General features: G+C 39.8%; 2 protein-coding genes across 2 annotated transcripts in view; both read left to right on the top strand.

The window, feature by feature from the left end:
• Positions 1 to 1,825: 1,825 nt before the first annotated feature.
• LOC311025030 (uncharacterized protein) overlaps positions 1,826 to 21,955 on the top strand; it is a 375,179-nt gene continuing 355,049 nt past the window's right edge. Inside the window, exons 1-5 of the mRNA XM_084027699.1 lie at positions 1,826 to 1,842; positions 2,468 to 2,527; positions 2,915 to 2,977; positions 16,453 to 16,512; positions 18,094 to 18,141. Coding sequence (XP_083883825.1) covers positions 1,833 to 1,842; positions 2,468 to 2,527; positions 2,915 to 2,977; positions 16,453 to 16,512; positions 18,094 to 18,141 — 241 coding nt within the window. The 5' untranslated portion in view covers positions 1,826 to 1,832. The remainder of the gene's footprint in view (positions 1,843 to 2,467; positions 2,528 to 2,914; positions 2,978 to 16,452; positions 16,513 to 18,093; positions 18,142 to 21,955) is intronic.
• LOC311024824 (uncharacterized protein) lies at positions 3,723 to 11,506 on the top strand (the record flags this gene model as incomplete). The annotated part of the gene is made up of 8 exons (XM_084027400.1): positions 3,723 to 3,797; positions 6,614 to 6,859; positions 8,980 to 9,241; positions 9,878 to 9,937; positions 10,329 to 10,391; positions 10,901 to 10,960; positions 11,288 to 11,350; positions 11,475 to 11,506. The coding sequence occupies 8 exons, from the start codon at positions 3,723 to 3,725 to the stop codon at positions 11,504 to 11,506; spliced, it is 861 nt and encodes a 286-aa protein (XP_083883526.1).

Raw genomic sequence — 21,955 nt, forward strand, 5'->3', positions numbered from 1 at the left:
GCAAGAAATTAGCTCAAATTGTTAACACAACCTTGAATGTCGATATCAGCACAGGAGCCACAGGGAGCCTTCACATGCACATCCTGGGGCAATAAAAGCCTACACACAGGTCCAGCAACAGGTATCGTTTACTGGTAGGAACCATGAGGAATTCCTAGTTTTACATCGTCAAGCTGATTAAAGCTACTAAAACATTGCATCTATGTTTGTTGTTGTGAGTTTCTCTTTTTGTTGGGTGAACCAGGGTCTAATGCAGGACTTTAACGCCGAAATGGACCATCCCATCCATAGTCATGTTCTGTTACCTACTGGTATGGAGTGTTTCTTCTTCTTTGAGGTTTATTGCTGGTTAGCAAACAATAAATTCACCCATTAGCGCCACCAACTGGTATGGAGTGTTTCTTCTTCTTCGTCTCTGTAGCTGTGTACCATTACCGCCCTCTGGCGGCCGTCCAGCATAGCAACACTGATACCGCCCGGTCTGCACGTCACAGCCAAGTAAACGGAGAAGAAGGCTCGAAGGGGAAGACACACTTCAAACACTTTTTCACTTTTCAAGAGAGCAACAGAGTGCTGTCAACTTAGCGATCAATGATTTGCCGCAATCATAAAAAGTGGACGGACTCTGACAGCTGAAGTTACGAGCTGTTTAAAAAGGGTTTGTAAAACGACATTTACGCGCTTCTTTTTGTTCTTTTCTTACTTTCACTTTCATAGTTTGAACTTCCTGTCGGATTTTAACGTTAAAACGGTGTGAGAACGCTTTCCTGGTGACATCACCGTTGTTACTAATGATGCATTAACTAAACTGAGATGTTTTCACCAAACCGTTTGACAGTTTGACAGTTCGGTAAAGTTGGAGATATATTCTGAGAGTCGAACTTCCGGGATCAATAAATCAGAAGTGAAACGTTTTTCAAACACAAATGATGGCTCTGACCGTAATATCATAGACTACGAGCTACAAGCCAAAACCCCGATTTATTATACAAAAATAAACCGTCCTCCGAGCTGAACGAAGAACATTGATCTCTATGCGCAGCCGGGCGAGTGCGCAGGGACCGTCTGCAAATTGCAAGACAAGAGCAAGACTGCAAACAAAAATCAATAACTCCACTGTTATACAGTACAGAGACTCCAAAATCACTACACACATCAAGGGGCTCCTTATGGTCATACTACATTAGCTATTTTGAAAATATGTGCCTTTTTATAATTTTGGTGGTTTTTAATTGTATTAATATATTCCTATATTAATCAATAACTCCACTGTTACACAAGAAAAGATATTCATGATTAATACCAATGAAAGAATGACCATAACGAGACCCTTGATTGTGTGTAGTGATTTTGGAGTCTCTGTACTTGTTGCCACAGAGCCACGGTCCAGCCAATGATCTTAATCTAATATAATCTAATAATCTTAAATACTGTGTCAGGCTGAATAAGTACAACATTGTAGTTTTAAAAACAACCACCCACTGCTTTGGACCTTTACGGAGCATCACAAGCTCGTTATGTGCCATGCACTCCTGGAAGTTTTAATTTTGGCTGTGCCTCTATAATCAGACACATTCCTATATTGGTATTTTTTTAATGATTTAATTTTGTTTCGGCGTTGCTATATTACTGAGCCTTAATGTGTTTACCTGTTCAAATGATTGCTTTTCTTGGTGTCCTGATTGTTATAGTAAGACAGCATTCTGTGAATGATGTAAGTGTTCATGAGACAACAGAGGTCTGCATGAAGCCTGTGAACAAGAAGTGTTAATATTCCCTCATTTCATTTTACAGCTACTTGATCCTCAGTGGCAGCGACTGATAGAAAAACAATGGACGAAGGTAGGAGCGCCGGTATTCTCTCACACAGCTGTTACTCAAAAAAGCAAGAACATGCAACATGTTGTACAAATGTAGTGACAAATACATATATTTGATATATAATATGATGATATTATGATGTAATATATGGAATGGAGTGTAAGAGAAAGAGTTAAATAGCTAAAAACAAAGCAAACTGAGAATAGACACACAGTGATTACGTTTACTCACTAGTGCATGATTGTGTCTGAAAGTAGTCCATAGTACATAACGCAGTATTCACTCATGGTATTTCACGACAGTAAACCACACATCACAGAGCCCTGCTGGTTTTTAGGATTTCTTTAGCCTTTTTGAAGAATTAAAGCTATATATTTGATTTACAGCCACAAATTTAGGATAACATCAGTCTTATCCTTGAAGGTCTTTTTCACTTAAAACAAAAAAATCTGTTTTGAAGCCAGGAAGATGTATTCGAGTACATTAAGTGCAGCAAGAGCATTTGAGAAGTCTGAACCTATGTAAGTCTATTTGTGTGTGTGTGTGTGTGTGTGTGTGTGTGTGTGTGTGTGTGTGTGTGTGTGTGTGTGTGTGTTGAAGTGTGAGTAGACATAATCAATTTTAATTTTCCATGAATTTGTTTCAGCTACGGGACCCTCGACAGGAGTTCCTGGTGTTGATACCGAGGGGGAAGATGAACATGGAGGTAATATGACGTCTTCACACCAAATGCCTTTCAGGCTGTCTGTGATCAGTCGCTGATCAGATGGTCTGGAAACCCAGAATCTGAATAGTATTTGTACTTCGTTACTTCCCACCTCTGATTAAGGACCTCATGATTTATGAATTTTAAACTGAGTTACAGACGTCTCCGTCCGAATGTAAACCTAGGACAAATTAAGTGCAGCAAGGGCATTTGAGAGCCCTGTGTGTGTGTGTGTGTGTGTGTGTGTGTGTGTGTGTGTGTGTGTGTGTGTGTGTGTGTGTGTGTGTGTGTGTGTGTGTGTGTATGTGTGTTTAAAAAAGTAGTATGCATTAACACTAGACTGATCCATCATTGTGCAGTTTTAATTTTCCAAAAATGTGTTTTTAGTTTATGGACCCTGGACTGGAGTTCATGCTGGTGGTTTCAAGCAGCTAGGTGGACTGACGGGAGGTAATATGACGTCTTCCCACCAAATGCCTTTCAGTTTGTCTGTGATCAGTCGCTGATCAGATTGTCTGGAAACCCAGAATCTTAATTTGAAAAAACTCCTGATTTAACCGTTCGCCTGGCTCAGTCCAAAGTTTAAAAACCTTCCAACCTAAGTAAGACGCTAAATTTTGTTGAATTGGTACAATAAAAACAAACTTTGGAGGGACGAGTTGTTCTCCTGTGCCTCCAGTCTTTATGCTAAGCTAAGCTAAATGTCTCCTGGCTTTGTGTTTCGTACGGGGACGTTGATTTAATCAAATATTTAAAACCTGAGTTACAGACGTTTCTGTCTGAATATAAATCTACAGGACAAATGAAGTGCAGCGAAAGCATTTGAGAGCTCTGTATGTAAGTCTTCTGTGGCAGTTACTAAGGTTGATGCCGAAGGTTCAGTGATGGGAGGTAATATGACGTCTTTTCACCAAATGCCTTTCAGGCTGTCTGTGATCAGTCGCTGATCAGATTGTCTGGAAACCCAGAATCTGAATAGTATTTGTACTTCGTTACTTCCCACCTCTGATTAAGGACCTCATGAGTTATGAATTTTAAACTGAGTTACAGACGTCTCTGTCCGAATGTAAACCTAGAGGACAAATTAAGTGCAGCGAGGGCATTTGAGAGAGAGAGTGTGTGTGTGTGTGTGTGTGTGTGTGTGTGTGTGTGTGTCTGTTGAAAACAGGAGTACCATAATCAATTTTAATCTTCCATGAATCTGTTTCAGCTACGGGACCCTCGACAGGAGTTCCTGGTGTTGATACCGAGGGGGAAGATGAATATGGAGGTAATATGACGTCTTCACACCAAATGCCTTTCAGGCTGTCTGTGATCAGTCGCTGATCAGATTGTCTGGAAACCCAGAATCTGAATAGTATTTGTACTTCGTTACTTCCCACCTCTGATTAAGGACCTCATGATTTATGAATTTTAAACTGAGTTACAGACGTCTCTGTCCGAATGTAAACCTAGAGGACAAATTAAGTGCAGCAAGGGCATTTGAGAGTGTGTGTGTGTGTGTGTGTGTGTGTGTGTGTGTGTGTGTGTGTGTTTGTGTGTGTGTGTGTGTGCGTGTGCGTGTGTATGTAAGTAGCATAAACACTAGACTGATCCATCATTGTGCAATTTTAATTTTCCAAAAATGTGTTTTTAGTTTATGGATTCCCATTTGGAGCTGATGATTTCAGCTGGCTCGGTGGACTCGGTGGACCGATGAGAGGTAATATGACGTCTTCACACCAAATGCCTTTCAGTTTGTCTGTGATCAGTCGCTGATCAGATTGTCTGGAAACCCAGAATCTGAATTTGAAAAAACTTCTAATTTAACCGTTCGCCTGGCTCAGTCCAAACTTAAAAACCTTCCAACCAAAGTAAGACACTAAATCTTGGTTGATTTCATGGTGGAAGGTTCAGTGATGGGAGGTAATATGACGTCTTCTCATCAAATACCTTTCAGGGTGCCGCTCTTCCCCTCTTCAGATCCACCCGTCCCTCTGCCTCAGTCCAAATATGGTCACGTCCGTTCACTTGTTGCAAAACCTCCAAGATAGCGACGGCCAAAATGCCGACCTCGAGGCTTCAGAACCGTAGTCCACACACCAACGGGTGACATCACCACGACGACGTCCGCAGGAAATCACACAAGCCAGGAAGTGAAGTGATCTGAACCGAGGGGAGAGAGGAGTGACAAAATAAAACAGGAAAGACTAAACATGAATGAGTGATTTGAAGCTCCGAACAGAATGTCAGGGCAGAACTATGCAAACATATCTCGTTGATATTGTACAATGTTACGTAAGAAATGGGAAAGTACGTCAGCTAAAGTAGACTCACGTTGTTCCTGCACAGTAAAAGTCCCATAAGGACAGATCAGATAAGCCTGATTGGTCTATTCGTCTCTGGGGGCGTGTACCAAAGTTTGATTGACACTTGTCTGGCCTTGCACGTTTGGCCCATGAAAGTTCCCTTTGAATTGACCAGGTGGAGACGATGGCGTCTGTTATAGAGCTTGGAAACGCTGGCTGATTTGAGTCAGAAAATCAAGAGCTTCAAGAAGATTCTCAGTGAAACCGACCTCCACAAACGTTCCACAGACATTCCATAGATGGAGACAACAGAAATACAGGACACGGGCTTTTTATGGTGTTAACCTGCAGCCGACAGTCTGTGAGACGATCAGGGAGGTTTGAGAGAATATGAAGTGATTTGCTCCGGTACAGAGGTTGTCAGACAGCAGACCAAAAGGTAAAAGACCAAAAACTAGCCCTTAAAGGATCCGCATGACATTAAGACATTTATATAGCAGCAAACAACGATTTGCTATGAAGAGATAGTGGAGTAAAAGTACAGATATGTTTAAAATGTAGGGAGTAACAGTAAAACGTCCATGAAATAAATACTAAAGTACCGATACCTGAAAATTCTACTTAAGTTTACTTCCCACCTCTGATTAAGGACCTAATGATTCAAACAAAGGCTATTCAGGTGTTCGTACTGGGAGGTTGATTTAATCTAATAATTAAAAAAGATTATTATAAAGAGTTAGAAGTCTCAGTCTGAATGTAAATCTATAGGAAGAATTAAGTGCAGCGAGAGCATTTGAGACGTTTATCAGGTGAAACCGGTAATTGATCTTTATGATATTAATAAGGAGATTTTCAGTTTATTTTGCATTGACATGTAACATTCTAATTCTTCTATTCTGACAGTGATTATGTGATCATTTTACATTTCCTCTCTCTGCAGAGCGATACTGTGTGGATGAACATTGTCCTGTGCTGATCCAGAAGGTGAGTGATGTAACGTCTGACTTGGATTCTAAAACAATGGATTCGTCTACATTGATTGGTCTTTTCTCTGTTTTACATCATTAACTGCATCTCTTTGGGTTTTGGGCTGTTGGTCAGACAAAACATTTGAAGATATCAATGTAGATGTAAGGGAATTGTGGTGGGTACCTTTAACCATTTTCTGAAATATTATAGACCAAATTATATAACTAAAGTTAATAAATGAAGGGAAGAATCGACAGATTCATCAATAATAGAACTGGTACTGTATATAATAAAGGTTCTGGTACTGTTGTCAATCACAACAGAGCAAAGACAGCCGTGGGGCTGAATGTTATTACGCCTGGGAAAATAGTTCCTTACAAGAACTGAATTTCAAGCTAGAAGGAGGATTTTAACTACGAGGTGGGTTTTAACTAAACTTGACATTTTCAGGTAAATTCTGTAAAGTTTATTGAATATGAACAAAATGTAAACAAACTGTAAACAGATGACCGATGTTGTTGATGGACAGTGACATGTAGTAACACTGGTATGATCCTTTAAGCAGGTAATAAAATAAAAGTCAGGAACCCGTTAACAGAAATACAGTAGTTATAAAAGAGAAGTTGCCAAAGAAATATGTACATCTACATCAGTAACCAGTCAAGTGGACAAACATCAGTTGTTTCACTATCTTGTGAAGTTTGGATGATGTTCTCCACATCCATGTTTCTAAAACAGACATTGATGATATTTAAAGAGTAAAATCTATAATCATCCCTGCAGAGAAATTTAACTTTTGCTTCATGAACATTTCCTTTGAATTTTCCAGGGGGAGACGGCGGTTTCTTTTATAGAGCTGCTTTTGGAAACGCTGGCTGATTTGAGTGACGGGGAGCTTGGGGATTTCAAGAAGGTCCTCTTGTCTCAAATTGACTTCCATCAGTTTGGGCTCCCATCCATGCTGTTTGAGATAACAGGACATCAGGACATGGTGTTTCTAATGGTGTTGTACTACAACGAAGAGGCTGTGAATAAGACCAAGGAGGTTTTGGAGGAGATCAGCAGGACTGATCTGGTGCAGAGGCTGTCAGACAGCAGCTCAGGACCCAAAAGTAATAACAATAAAGACAAAAACATGTCAAAATCCCCAAAATGTTGAATCAATGACTTTTACCACTTTTCCCCTCAGAGCAAGACTCAGGTGAACACCGGTCTGGATTGATCAGGAAAGTGAGTAATGTTACATCTGTCTGACTGAGTACAACACAGCTTTCATTCACCTAATGCAGGTTCATTCATGGACTACATATTTATTTAATGAACGTATTATTTTTTAAGGTAGCGACAAGAGTAGCTGTTCAACAGCTGATTTTGGAAACGCTGAATGATTTGGATGATCTGATGTTTGAGAGATTCAGGAGGTTCCTGATGTCGATTGTCCATCAGAAGAACCTCCCATCCTTCCCATTAATGATGGGACACAGTTATGAGAAAGACAGAAGGATGACCGTGTATCTGATGATGGAGACCTACGGCCAACAGTCTGTGGAGTTAACCACGGAGGCTTTTAAACTAATAAACAGGACAGATCTGATACAGAGGTTACCAAAGCCCAGTTCAGGACTCACAGGTAAGACATAAGCCCCTTTACTCCGCCTTCTCGTTGCAGGATGATCACTCCTTCTTTCTTTTTGGTGTCAAAGGTACAGAGACAGAATGGAGGCGTGGTGGCGGCGTTATGCCACAAAGTCCAGTATAAATGGTGCGATTGTAAAGATTAAAACAAAAACACAACATAATCATGTGTCTAACAAATACTTTTTATAGTTCATTATAAAAAAAGATAAATCTGATTGAATTCTGTGTTTTGTACTGAAATTGTTTTATTTTCTTTTGAAGCAACTGTGTCTCATTAAAAGTGATTATTAGTGATTCAATTAGATTTGAATTGTCTGAGTTATTCAATGTCTTTTCTCCTCAGAGCAACACTTTGTGGATAAACATCAACCTACACTGTTGCTGAACGTGAGTGTGACTATATTTTACATTTTAAATCATCATAAATGATAAAACGAACCAAACAGTGTGTTTCTTAAATTGCCTCTCACTGTTAATGTTGAGCTCTTAAGTAATAATGTTATGATGGAAAAGAGAGAAAACCATTTCTTTGAGCTCCTGTTACAGAAACATGATGCGTTGTATGAGATCAGAAAGGAGTTATTAATTAACATGAATTAAAGGATGGAGGGACTCATATTTGACTTTGATGTTAAGAAATAAAAACACTTAATACTTCAAAAGAAAATGAAATCAGTAGAAAAGATATTAGTGTATCATTGTCTTGAGTGATCATGCAGAAAAAACTAATCTTATAACATTTACACTTGACGTCTATTAGGGATGTCCCGATCCAGCTTTTTGCACTTCCGATCCGATACCGATATTGTAGTTTTTAGTATCAGCCGATACCGATACCGATACCGATACCGATACCGATACCGGCCGATCCAAGCATGTATTAAAGATTAAAGATATTTACTTATTTTGTTGTCAGACTCATGTTGAAAAGGGTTTTACTCTTTAAGAAGTAGCCAACTTAATTAGGTTAGTTTGAATAATCCACAATGGTTAGTAATGAGAAGCTTACCTGTTTATTCTTAACAGGGTTAAATAAACACAAAATAGACACAATAATAAACAGTAATTTAACCACACAAACTGAATTGGCATCAGTGCTCTGCTCTTGAACAACAAGAGTGTAAACCAAGGCTTAAAAAGCCATCACTGTAAAATAATCCCACACAGCTGACATTTTTATCGATAACTTTAAATTCTTAGTGGGACGTGGACAGACAACTCGTCTTGTTGTTGTTTAGTGGATGCTGGACAGGTCGCGATGTGTGCACTAGATGTGCTGGAAAACGCGGACCTGATTTTGGGGAAAAACTGAAAAATACTGGAATGGATTACCTACATCGGTGCGCTGGAAAACAGTCTTGAAAAAAACTGGATCGGGAGTCCGGATCGGGATTTTCCCATGCAGGCCGATCCGATATCGATATGCATTATTGCTAATATCGGCGGCCGATCCAATCCAAATATCGGATCAGGACATCCCTAGCGTCTATAACACTGACAAAATGCAAATAAATGAATCTTTAACCGTCCCAATTGGGAAATTACACGTTTACACAGGATTTGAAACGGATTCTTTTGGAAACAGTGAAGACTTTGAGTGAGGAGGAGCTGAAGAAATTCAAGTGGTTGCTGCAGCTAACACTCTTCATGAAGAGGGTCAGACACATAAACTGGGAAAAACGGTACAGGAGTGCAGACCTACTGGTGAAACAGATGGTGGAGACCTGTGGTTTGCAGTCTTGGGAGGTGACCATCGACATTTTAAGGGACATGAACAGGACTGATCTGGTGACGGGAATGTCCAACTCAAGATTCAAAGGTCAGAGAGAAAAATAGAAATATATTTTAAAGAAAGTGGTTAAAACTGTATTTGTTTTAAAATGAATAAAAAGGGCGGCAAAGCAATAACATGCAGCATCAGCCAATTTAATCCAGACTCTTTGATTTTTGTGATGTCACTGGAATTAATTTGGTGTTTTTTATATATAAGGTACAATATACAGTAAAATACAGTACATGTAGGCCAAATAATCACATTTTGCCAATGGGGGAGGGTGCCTTTTTTCAAATCTGTCTCAGAGGCTCAACTGATTTTCAGAATGTAGACCATAGCTCTGAACTATATATTTGATTTACAGCCACAAACTGAGGCGGAGGTCAAGTGTTGAGTGAGACACACGAGCACGTTGTTGGTTTTGATCTTTTCATTATGATTTTTTTGACCGTAAGAAGAAAAAAAAGTACAACAACATCAGTCTTATCCTTGAAGGTCTTTTTCACTTAAAACAAAAAAATCTGTTTTAAAGCCAGGAAGATGTATTCGAGTACATTAAGTGCAGCAAGAGCATTTGAGAATTGTCTGAACCTATGTAAGTCTATTTGTGTGTGTGTGTGTGTGTGTGTTGTAAACAGGAGTAGACATAATCAATTTTAATTTTCCATGAATCTGTTTCAGCTACAGGACCCTCGACAGGAGTTCCTGGTGTTGATACCGAGGGGGAAGATGAACTTGGAGGTAATATGACGTCTTCACACCAAATGCCTTTCAGGCTGTCTGTGATCAGTCGCTGATCAGATTGTCTGGAAACCCAGAATCTGAATAGTATTTGTACTTCGTTACTTCCCACCTCTGATTAAGGACCTCATGATTTATGAATTTTAAACTGAGTTACAGACGTCTCTGTCCGAATGTAAACCTAGAGGACAAATTAAGTGCAGCAAGGGCATTTGAGAGCTCTGTGTGTGTGTGTGTGTATGTGTGTGTGTGTGTGTGTGTGTGTGTGTGTGTGTGTGTATGTGCATGTGTGTGTGTGTGTGTGTGTGTGTGTGTTTAAAAAAGTAGTAGGCATAAACACTAGACTGATCCATCATTGTGCAATTTTAATTTTCCAAAAATTTGTTTTCAGGTGCGGGACCCTCGACTGGAGTTCATGCTGGTGGTTTCAGCTGGCTCAGTGGACTGATGAGAAGTAATATGACGTCTTTGCACCAAATGCCTTTCAGTTTGTCTGTGATCAGTCGCTGATCAGATTGTCTGGAAACCCAGAATCTTAATTTGAAAAAACTCCTAATTTAACCGTTCGCCTGGCTCAGTCCAAAGTTTAAAAACCTTCCAACCTAAGTAAGACACTAAATCTTGTTGAATTGGTACAATAAAAACAAACTTTGGAGTGACAAGTTGTTCTCCTGTGCCTCCAGTCTTTATGCTAAGCTAAGCTAAATGTCTCCTGGCTTTGTGTTTCGTACTGGGACGTTGATTTAATCAACTATTTAAAACCAGAGTTACAGACGTTTCTGTCTGAATATAAATCTACAGGATAAATGAAGTGCAGCGAAAGCATTTGAGAGCACTGTATGTAAGTCTTCTGTGTGTGTGTGTGTGTGTGTGTGTGTGTGTGTGTGTGTGTGTGTGTGTGTGTGTTTGTGTGTGTGTGTGTGTTGAAGTGTGAGTAATTAATTTTCCATGAATTTGTTTCAGCGACGGAACCCTCGACAGGAGTTCCTGGTGTTGATACCGAGGGGGAAGATGAACATGGAGGTAATATGACGTCTTCACACCAAATGCCTTTCAGGCTGTCTGTGATCAGTCGCTGATCAGATTGTCTGGAAACCCAGAATCTGAATAGTATTTGTACTTCGTTACTTCCCACCTCTGATTAAGGACCTCATGATTTATGAATTTTTAACTGAGTTACAGACGTCTCTGTCCGAATGTTAACCTAGAGGACAAATTAGGTGCAGCAATGGCATTTGAGAGCTCTGTGTGTGTGTGTGTGTGTGTGTGTGTGTTTAAAAAAGTAGTAGGCATAAACACTAGACTGATCCATCATTGTGCAATTTTAATTTTCCAAAAATTTGTTTTCAGGTGCGGGACCCTCGACTGGAGTTCATGCTGGTGGTTTCATGAGGCATAGAAGACGGAGGAGAGGTAATATGACGTCTTTTCACCAAATGCCTTTCAGTTTGTCTGTGATCAGTCGCTGATCAGATTGTCTGGAAACCCAGAATCTTAATTTGAAAAAACTCCTAATTTAAGCGTTCGCCTGGCTCAGTCCAAAGTTTAAAAACCTTCCAACCTCAGTAAGACGCTAAATGTTGTTGAATTGGTACAATAAAAACAAACTTTGGAGGGACGAGTTGTTCTCCTGTGCCTCCACTCTTTATGCTAAGCTAAGCTAAATGTCTCCTGGCTTTCTGTTTCGTACGGGGAAGTTGATTTAATCAAATATTTAAAACCTGAGTTACAGACGTTTCTGTCTGAATATAAATCTACAGGACAAATGAAGTGCAGCGAAAGCATTTGAGAGCTCTGTATGTAAGTCTTCTGTTGCAGTTCCTGAGGTTGATTTCATGGTGGAAGGTTTAGTGATGGGAGGTAATATGACGTCTTCTCAGGAAATACCTTTCAGGGTGCCGCTCTTCCCCTCTTCAGATCCACCCGTCGCTCTGCCTCAGTCCAAATATGGTCACATCCGTTCACTGGTTGCAAAACCTCCAAGATGGCGACGGCCAAAATGCCGACCTCGAGGCTTCAGAACCGTAGTCCACACACCAACGGGTGACGTCACCACGACGACGTCCGCAGGAAATCACACAAGCCAGGAAGTGAAGTGATCTGAACCGAGGGGAGAGAGGAGTGACAAAATAAAACAGGAAAGACTAAACATGAATGAGTGATTTGAAGCTCCGAACCGAATGTCAGGGCGGAACTATGCAAACATATCTCGTTGATATTGTACAGTGTTACGTAAGAAATGGGAAAGTACGTCAGCTAAAGTAGACTCACGTTGTTCCTGCACAGTAAAAGTCCCATAAGGACGGATCAGATAAGCCTGATTGGTCTATTCGTCTCTGGGGGCGTGTACCAACGTTTGATTGACACTTGTCTGGCCTTGCACGTTTGGCCCATGAAAGTTCCCTTTGAATTGACCAGGTGGAGACGATGGCGTCTGTTATAGAGCTTGGAAACGCTGGCTGATTTGAGTCAGAAAATCAAGAGCTTCAAGAAGATTCTCAGTGAAACCGACCTCCACAAACGTTCCACAGACATTCCATAGATGGAGACAACAGAAATACAGGACACGGGCTTTTTATGGTGTTAACCTGCAGCCGACAGTCTGTGAGACGATCAGGGAGGTTTGAGAGAATATGAAGTGATTTGCTCCGGTACAGAGGTTGTCAGACAGCAGACCAAAAGGTAAAAGACCAAAAACTAGCCCTTAAAGGATCCGCATGACATTAAGACATTTATATAGCAGCAAACAACGATTTGCTATGAAGAGATAGTGGAGTAAAAGTACAGATATGTTTGAAAATGTAGGGAGTAACAGTAAAACGTTGTCCATGAAATAAATACTAAAGTACAGATACCTGAAAATTCTACTTAAGTTTACTTCCCACCTCTGATTAAGGACCTAATGATTCAAACAAAGACTATTCAGGTGTTCGTACTGGGAGGTTGATTTAATCTAATAATTAAAAAAGATTATTATAAAGAGTTAGAAGTCTCAGTCTGAATGTAAATCTATAGGAAGAATTAAGTGCAGCGAGAGCATTTGAGACGTTTATCAGGTGAAACCGGTAATTGATCTTTATGATATTAATAAGGAGATTTTCAGATTATTTTGCATTGACATGTAACATTCTAATTCTTCTATTCTGACAGTGATTATGTGATCATTTTACAGTTCCTCTCTCTGCAGAGCGATACTGTGTGGATGAACATTGTCCTGTGCTGATCCAGAAGGTGAGTGATGTAACGTCTGACTTGGATTCTAAAACAATGGATTCGTCTACATTGATTGATCTTTTCTCTGTTTTAGATCATTAACTGCATCTCTTTGGGTTTTGGGCTGTTGGTCAGACAAAACATTTGAAGATATCAATGTAGATGTAAGGGAATTGTGATGGGTACCTTTAACCATTTTTTGAAATAATATAGACCAAATTATATAACTAAAGTTAATAAATGAAGGGAAGAATCGACAGATTCATCAATAATAGAACTGGTACTGTATATAATGAAGGTTCTGGTACTGTTGTCAATCACAACAGAGCAAACACAGCCGTTGGGCTGAATGTTATTACGCCTGGGAAAATAGTTCCTTACAAGAACTGAATTTCAAGCTAGAAGGAGGATTTTAACTACGAGGTGGGTTTTAACTAAACTTGACATTTTCAGGTAAATTCTGTAAAGTTTATTGAATATGAACAAAATGTAAACAAACTGTAAACAGATGACCGATGTTGTTGATGGACAGTGACATGTAGTAACACTGGTATGATCCTTTAAGCAGGTAATAAAATAAAAATCAGGAACCCGTTAACAGAAATACAGTAGTTATAAAAGAGAAGTTGCCAAAGAAATATGTACATCTACATCAGTAAACAGTCAAGTGGACAAACATCAGTTGTTTCACTATCTTGTGAAGTTTGGATGATGTTCTCCACATCCATGTTTCTAAAACAGACATTGATGATATTTAAAGAGTAAAATCTATAATCATCCCAGCAGAGAAATTTAACTTTTGCTTCATGAACATTTCCTTTGAATTTTCCAGGTGGAGACGGCGGCGTCTTTTATAGAGCTGCTTTTGGAAACGCTGGCTGATTTGAGTGACGGGGAGCTTGGGGATTTCAAGAAGGTCCTCTTGTCTCAAACTGACTTCCATCATCAGTTTGAGGTCCCATCCATGATGTTTGAGATAACAGGACATCAGGACATGGTGTTTCTAACGGTGCTGCGCTACAACGAAGAGGCTGTGAATAAGACCAAGGAGGTTTTGGAGAAGATCAACAGGACTGATCTGGTGCAGAGGCTGTCAGACAGCAGCTCAGGACCCAAAAGTAATAACAATTAAGACAAAAACATGTCAAAATCCCCAAAATGTTGAATCAATGACATCAAGAAAACATTTCCAAATGAGCTGCCATGTTGGTCTGCGTGAACTCCAGAGCAGACAGGCCACTGGTGAAAGCGTCCATCCAATCAGGTGCAGCCATGAAGTGGTTGCAGCGAGGAGAGCGCCTGTCAATCATCCTCTAGTGGCAGCCCACCAAGCGTGCAATACTGGGAAGCGGCGCGTCCACTCGCGTTTAAAATCGTTTGGCTACGGCCTCTTTTAGAGCCCGCCCCCTCAGACACCTGCAGCTCTCGTCGGCGTGATAAGTCAAGTCAAGCCAAGACCATCCTGAACAAGGCTAGTGATACCGCCCGGTCTGCACATCACAGCCAAGTAAACGGAGAAGAAGGCTCGAAGGGGAAGACACACTTCAAACACTTTTTCACTTTTCAAGAGAGCAACAGAGTGCTGTCAACTTAGCGATCAAGGATTTGCCGCAATCATAAAAAGTGGACGGACTCTGACAGCTGAAGTTACGAGCTGTTTAAAAAGGTTTGTAAAACGACATTTACTTCTTTTTGTTCTTTTCTTACTTTCACTTTCGTAGTTTGAACTTCTTGTCGGATTTTAACGTTAAAACGGTGTGAGAACGCTTTCCTGATGACATCACCGTTGTTACTAATGATGCATTAACTAAACTGAGATGTTTTCACCAAACCGTTTGACAGTTTGACAGTTCGGTGAAGTTGGAGATATATTCAGAGAGTCGAACTTCCGGGATCAATAAATCAGAAGTGAAACGTTTTTCAAACACAAATGATGGCTCTGACCGTAATATCATAGACTACGAGCTACAAGCACCAAAACCCGATTTATTATACAAAAATAAACCGTCCTCCGAGCTGAACGAAGAACATTGATCTCTATGCGCAGCCGGGCGAGTGCGCAGGGACCGTCTGCAAATTGCAAGGCAAGAGCAAGACAGCAAACAAAAATCAATAACTCCACTGTTATACAGTACAGAGACTCCAAAATCACTACACACATCAAGGGGCTCCTTATGGTCATACTACAACAGCTATTTTGAAAATATGTGCCTTTTTATCATTTTGGTGGTTTTTAATGGTATTAATCATTAATATCTTCCTATATTAATCAATAACTCCACTGTTACACAAGACAAGATATTCATGATTAATACCAATGAAAGAATGACCATAACGAGACGCTTGATTGTGTGTAGTGATTTTGGAGTCTCTGTACTTGTTGCCACAGAGCCACGGTCCAGCCAATAATCTTAATCTAATCTAATCATTTTAAATACTGTGTCAGGCTGAATAAGTACAACATTGTAGTTTTAAAAACAACCACCCACTGCTTTGTACCTTTACGGAGCATCACAAGCTCGTTGTGTGCCATGCACTCCTGGAAGTTTTAATTTTGGCTGTGCCTCTATAATCAGACACATTCCTATATTGGTATTTTTTTTCAATTATTTAATTTTGTTTCGGCGTTGCCATATAACTGAGCCTTAATGTGTTTACCTGTTCAAATTATTGCTTTTCTTGGTGTTCTGATTGTTATAGTAAGACAGCATTCTGTGAATGATGTAAGTGTTCATGAGACAACAGAGGTCTGCATGAAGCCTGTGAACAAGAAGTGTTAATATTCCCTCATTTTATTTTACAGCTACTTGATCCTCAGTGGCAGCGACTGATAGAAAAACAATGGCCGAAGGTAGGAGCGCCGGTATTCTCTCACACAGCTGTTACTCAAAAAAGCAAGAACATGCAACATGTTGTACAAATGTAGTGACAAATACATATATTTGATAAATAATATGATGATATTATGATATAATATATGGAATGGAGTGTAAGAGAAAGAGTTAAATAGCTAAAAACAAAGCAAACTGAGAATAGACACACAGTGTTACGTTTACTCAAGTCTGAACTTCCATCCATCCATCAATTATCTACCGCTTATCCTGTATTCAGGGTGGCGGGGGGGCTGGAGCCGATCCCAGCTGTCATTGGGCGAAGGCAGGGTACACCCTGGACAGGACGCCAGTCTATCGCAGGGTCGACATGTAGAGACAGACCCAAGTTTGAACCTATGTAAGTCTATTTGTGTGTGTGTGTGTGTGTGTTGAAGTGTGAGTAATTAATTTCCCATGAATTTGTTTCAGCTACGGGACCCTCGACAGGAGTTCCTGGTGTTGATACCGAGGGGGAAGATGAACATGGAGGTAATATGACGTCTTCACACCAAATGCCTTTCAGGCTGTCTGTGATCAGTCGCTGATCAGATTGTCTGGAAACCCAGAATCTGAATAGTATTTGTACTTCGTTACTTCCCACCTCTTATTAAGGACCTCATGATTTATGAATTTTAAACTGAGTTACAGACGTCTCTGTCCGAATGTAAACCTAGAGGACAAATTAAGTGCAGCAAGGGCATTTGAGAGCTCTGTCTAGCTCTGAGCTAGTCTGCGGTCAGGAGTCCTATGGAGTCAGCTACTGTAAACTGCCTGGTTCACGTCAGCTAGAAGGATGTTAATATCAGAGGTTTCATTTACATTAACGTTTGAATCGGTGTCCATGCGTATGTGCGCGCGTGCGTATGTGTGTTTGGTAATTAGACGCAGCTAGGATGTCTAAAAAAAGAAAAGTGGACATAAGAGACTTCTTTAGAAGTCAAAGTCTAAGTTACTCAAAGAAATGCGTTACACCCATCCTGCAACACCTTCACTGGCTCCCAATAAACAGCATATCCACTTCAAGATCCTCCTCATCATTTACAAAGCTCTCAATAATCTGATCAATAAAATGTATTATTATTGTTGTTGTTATTATTACTATTGGATTAGAATTGGGTGATAATGTTTGGCTACATGATTTACAACCAGTCAAACCAAAAAAAGGGAACAGTAGACTTAAAAGAAGAAATAGAAAACTAGAAGAACTACTAGAAAACACACTGAACTGAAAGAGTTAGTTTTATTAAAAATACTTTTGTCCCCCCCACCTCTGAAATCAAAATGTCCTCCTTGCACACAACATTACGTAAAAATATACGTCTACTGTTTTTCCCCTAATTTACACTACAAAGAGTAAATATATATATATTTTTTTTTTGGTACATTGCTTAACAAGCATAATTTCATTTTGCTTAGTTGTGACCTGTTGAGGTGCAATAAATATCAAGAGTTCCAAAAGATATATTATTTTTATCAATCCACTCTATAAGCATAGTAATTATAATATCTCCAATAAAATTGTTTAGATTTGTTCACTGTGGATTTCTGTTTGTAATGTATTGAGGATCCATTTCATTATAATACATGTATTTTAAGTTCCGTCAAAGAGGGATGGAGATGGGGTCCAAATTATTTGACACCTCAGTATTTTAAAAAAAGTAACGCAATAGTTACTTTCCAAAGTAACTAGTTACTTTTAGAATTTGTAACTCAGTAACTACTTTAGTTTCTTTCTGGGAGAAGTAACTAGTACTTTAACTAGTTACTTTTTTATAGTAACTTACTCAACACTGCTCCTGGCTTTGTGTTTCGTACTGGGACATTGATTTAATCAAATATTTAAAACCTGAGTTACAGACGTTTCTGTCTGAATATAAATCTACAGGATAAATGAAGTGCAGCGAAAGCATTTGAGAGCTCTGTATGTAAGTCTTCTGTGTGTGTGTGTGTGTGTGTGTGTGTGTGTGTGTGTGTGTGTGTGTGTGTGTGTGTGTGTTGAAAATACTAGCAGACATAAACACTACGATCGTTTGAAATTGTGCAATTTTAATTTTCCTGAATTTGTTTCAGCTCGACCCAAGACTCCTCGCGTTGATGCCAAAGGTTCAGTGATGGGAGGTAATATGACGTCTTCTCAGCAAATACCTTTCAGGGTGCCGCTCTTCCCCTCTTCAGATCCACCCGTCGCTCTGCCTCAGTCCAAATATGGTCACGTCCGTTCACTGGTTGCAAAACCTCCAAGATGGCGACGGCCAAAATGCCGACCTCGAGGCTTCAGAACCGTAGTCCACACACCAACGGGTGACGTCACCACGACGACGTCCGCAGGAAATAACACAAGCCAGGAAGTGAAGTGATCTGAACCGAGGGGAGAGAGGAGTGACAAAATAAAACAGGAAAGACTAAACATGAATGAGTGATTTGAAGCTCTGAACCGAATGTCAGGGCGAACTATGCAAACATATCTCGTTGATATTGTACAGTGTTACGTAAGAAAAGGGAAAGTACGTCAGCTAAAGTAGACTCACGTTGTTTCTGCACAGTAAAAGTCCCATAAGGACGGATCAGATAAGCCTGATTGGTCTATTCGTCTCTGGGGGCGTGTACCAACGTTTGATTGACACTTGTCTGGCCTTGCACGTTTGGCCCATGAAAGTTCCCTTTGAATTGACCAGGTGGAGACGATGGCATCTGTTATAGAGCTTGGAAACGCTGGCTGATTTGAGTCAGAAAATCAAGAGCTTCAAGAAGATTCTCAGTGAAACCGACCTCCACAAACGTTCCACAGACATTCCATAGATGGAGACAACAGAAATACAGGACATGGGCTTTTTATGGTGTTAACCTGCAGCCGACAGTCTGTGAGACGATCAGGGAGGTTTGAGAGAATATGAAGTGATTTGCTCCGGTACAGAGGTTGTCAGACAGCAGACCAAAAGGTAAAAGACCAAAAACTAGCCCTTAAAGGATCCGCATGACATTAAGACATTTATATAGCAGCAAACGACGATTTGCTATGAAGAGATAGTGGAGTAAAAGTACAGATATGTTTAAAATGTAGGGAGTAACAGTAAAACGTTGTCCATGAAATAATTACTAAAGTACAGATACCTGAAAATTCGACTTAAGTTTACTTCCCACCTCTGATTAAGGACCTAATGATTCAAACAAAGACTATTCAGGTGTTCGTACTGGGAGGTTGATTTAATCTAATGATTAAAAAAGATTATTATAAAGAGTTAGAAGTCTCAGTCTGAATGTAAATCTATAGGAAGAATTAAGTGCAGCGAGAGCATTTGAGACGTTTATCAGGTGAAACCGGTAATTGATCTTTATGATATTAATAAGGAGATTTTCAGTTTATTTTGCATTGACATGTAACATTCTAATTCTTCTATTCTGACAGTGATTATTTGATCATTTTACAGTTCCTCTCTCTTCAGAGCGATACTGTGTGGATGAACATTGTCCTGTGCTGATCCAGAAGGTGAGTGATGTAACGTCTGACTTGGATTCTAAAACAATGGATTCGTCTACATTGATTGATCTTTTCTCTGTTTTAGATCATTAACTGCATCTCTTTGGGTTTTGGGCTGTTGGTCAGACAAAACATTTGAAGATATCAATGTAGATGTAAGGGAATTGTGATAGGTAGTGTGGAAGAAAACTCTTCAGGTCCAATTCTGTGGCTGGTTCAAATGAGGTTTAATCACTGACAGTGGAGAAAAGAAATTCACAGTGTATCCATGAAGATCCAGTCTCCCGTATGGCCTGGCCGAGGTGGATTTATACAGAACATTCGGGAGAACAAAAGGGAAGGCGTCATGAGTGGATTTGCATTGAATCAACACATGTCTCTCTGCAGAGGAAGAGACATCTGTTGATATCTACAAGGTGTGACTGTTCTCGGGACAGCTAGACGATGCCACTACAGGGTTCACCCTTTCGGGCCTTGATCAATGTATGTGAGAGAAATGTTACGGAGACAGTTCAGGAAGAGGGAAAGTTCAAAGAGTCTTTTCATCAAGACAGCAAGAGTTAAGCACAATAACAATAGGGGCAGCAGGACATTAGATGAGTACAAGAGAAAGCTATAAAAGTAAGAATTGTAAGGTAACGCATTTTCTTCTGCAATAGCCTTTACCATTTTCTGAAATATTATAGACCAAATTATATAACTAAAGTTAATAAATGAAGGGAAGAATCGACAGATTCATCAATAATAGAACTGGTACTGTATATTATAAAGGTTCTGGTACTGTTGTCAATCACAACAGAGCAAACACAGCCGTTGGGCTGAATGTTATTACGCCTGGGAAAATAGTTCCTTACAAGAACTGAATTTCAAGCTAGAAGGAGGATTTTAACTACGAGGTGGGTTTTAACTAAACTCGACATTTTCAGGTAAATTCTGTAAAGTTTATTGAATATGAACAAAATGTAAACAAACTGTAAACAGATGACCGATGTTGTTGATGGACAGTGACATGTAGTAACACTGGTATGATCCTTTAAGCAGGTAATAAAATAAAAGTCAGGAACCCGTTAACAGAAATACAGTAGTTATAAAAGAGAAGTTGCCAAAGAAATATGTACATCTACATCAGTAAACAGTCAAGTGGACAAACATCAGTTGTTTCACTATCTTGTGAAGTTTGGATGATGTTCTCCACATCCATGTTTCTAAAACAGTCATTGATGATATTTAAAGAGTAAAATCTATAATCATCCCAGCAGAGAAATTTAACTTTTGCTTCATGAACATTTCCTTTGAATTTTCCAGGTGGAGACGGCGGCGTCTATTATAGAGCTGCTTTTGGAAATGCTGGCTGATTTGAGTGACGGGGAGCTTGGGGATTTCAAGAAGGTCCTCTTGTCTCAAACTGACTTCCGTCAGTTTGGGCTCCCATCCATGCTGTTTAAGATAACAGGACATCAGGACATGGTGTTTGTAATGGTGTTGTACTACAACGAAGAGGCTGTGAATAAGACCAAGGAGGTTTTGGAGGAGATGAACAGGACTGATCTGGTGCAGAGGCTGTCAGACAGCAGCTCAGGACCCAAAAGTAATAACAATAAAGAAAAAACATGTAAAAATCCCCAAAATGTTGAATCAATGACTTTTACCACTTTTCCCCTCAGAGCAAGACTCAGGTGAACACCGGTCTGGATTGATCAGGATAGTGAGTAATGTTACATCTGTCTGACTGAGTACAACACAGCTTTCATTCACCTAATGCAGGCTCATTCATGGACTACATATTTATTTAATGAACGTATTATTTTTTTAAGGTAGCGACAAGAGTAGCTGTTCAACAGCTGATTTTGGAAACCCTGAATGATTTGGATGATCTGATGTTTAAGAGATTCAGGAGGTTCCTGATGTCGATTGTCCATCAGAAGAACCTTTCATCCGTCCCATTTATGGGGCGACACAGTTATAATGAAGACAGAAGGATGACCGTGTATCTGATGATGGAGTTCTACGGCCAACAGTCTGTGGAGTTAACCATGGAGGCTTTTAAACTAATGAACAGGACAGATCTGATACAGAGGTTACCAAAGCCCAGTTCAGGACTCACAGGTAAGACATAAGCCCCTTTACTCCGCCTTCTCGTTGCAGGATGATCACTCCTTCTTTCTTTTTGGTGTCAAAGGTACAGAGACAGAATGGAGGCGTGGTGGCGGCGTTATGCCACAAAGTCCAGTATAAATGAGTGCGATTGTAAAGATTAAAACAAAAACAACATAATCATGTGTCTAATAAATACTTTACATAATTCATATTAATAAAAAGGTAAATCTGATTGAGTTCTGTGTTTTTACTGAAATTGTTTTCTTTCTTTTGAAGCAACTGTGTCTCATTAAAAGTGATTATTAGTGATTCAATTAGATTTGGATTGTCTGAGTTATTGAATGTCTTTTCTCCTCA

The sequence above is a fragment of the Eutrigla gurnardus genome, assembly GCF_963514095.1.
Source record: "Eutrigla gurnardus genome assembly, chromosome: 14".
Taxonomy (NCBI): Eukaryota; Metazoa; Chordata; class Actinopteri; order Perciformes; family Triglidae; genus Eutrigla; species Eutrigla gurnardus.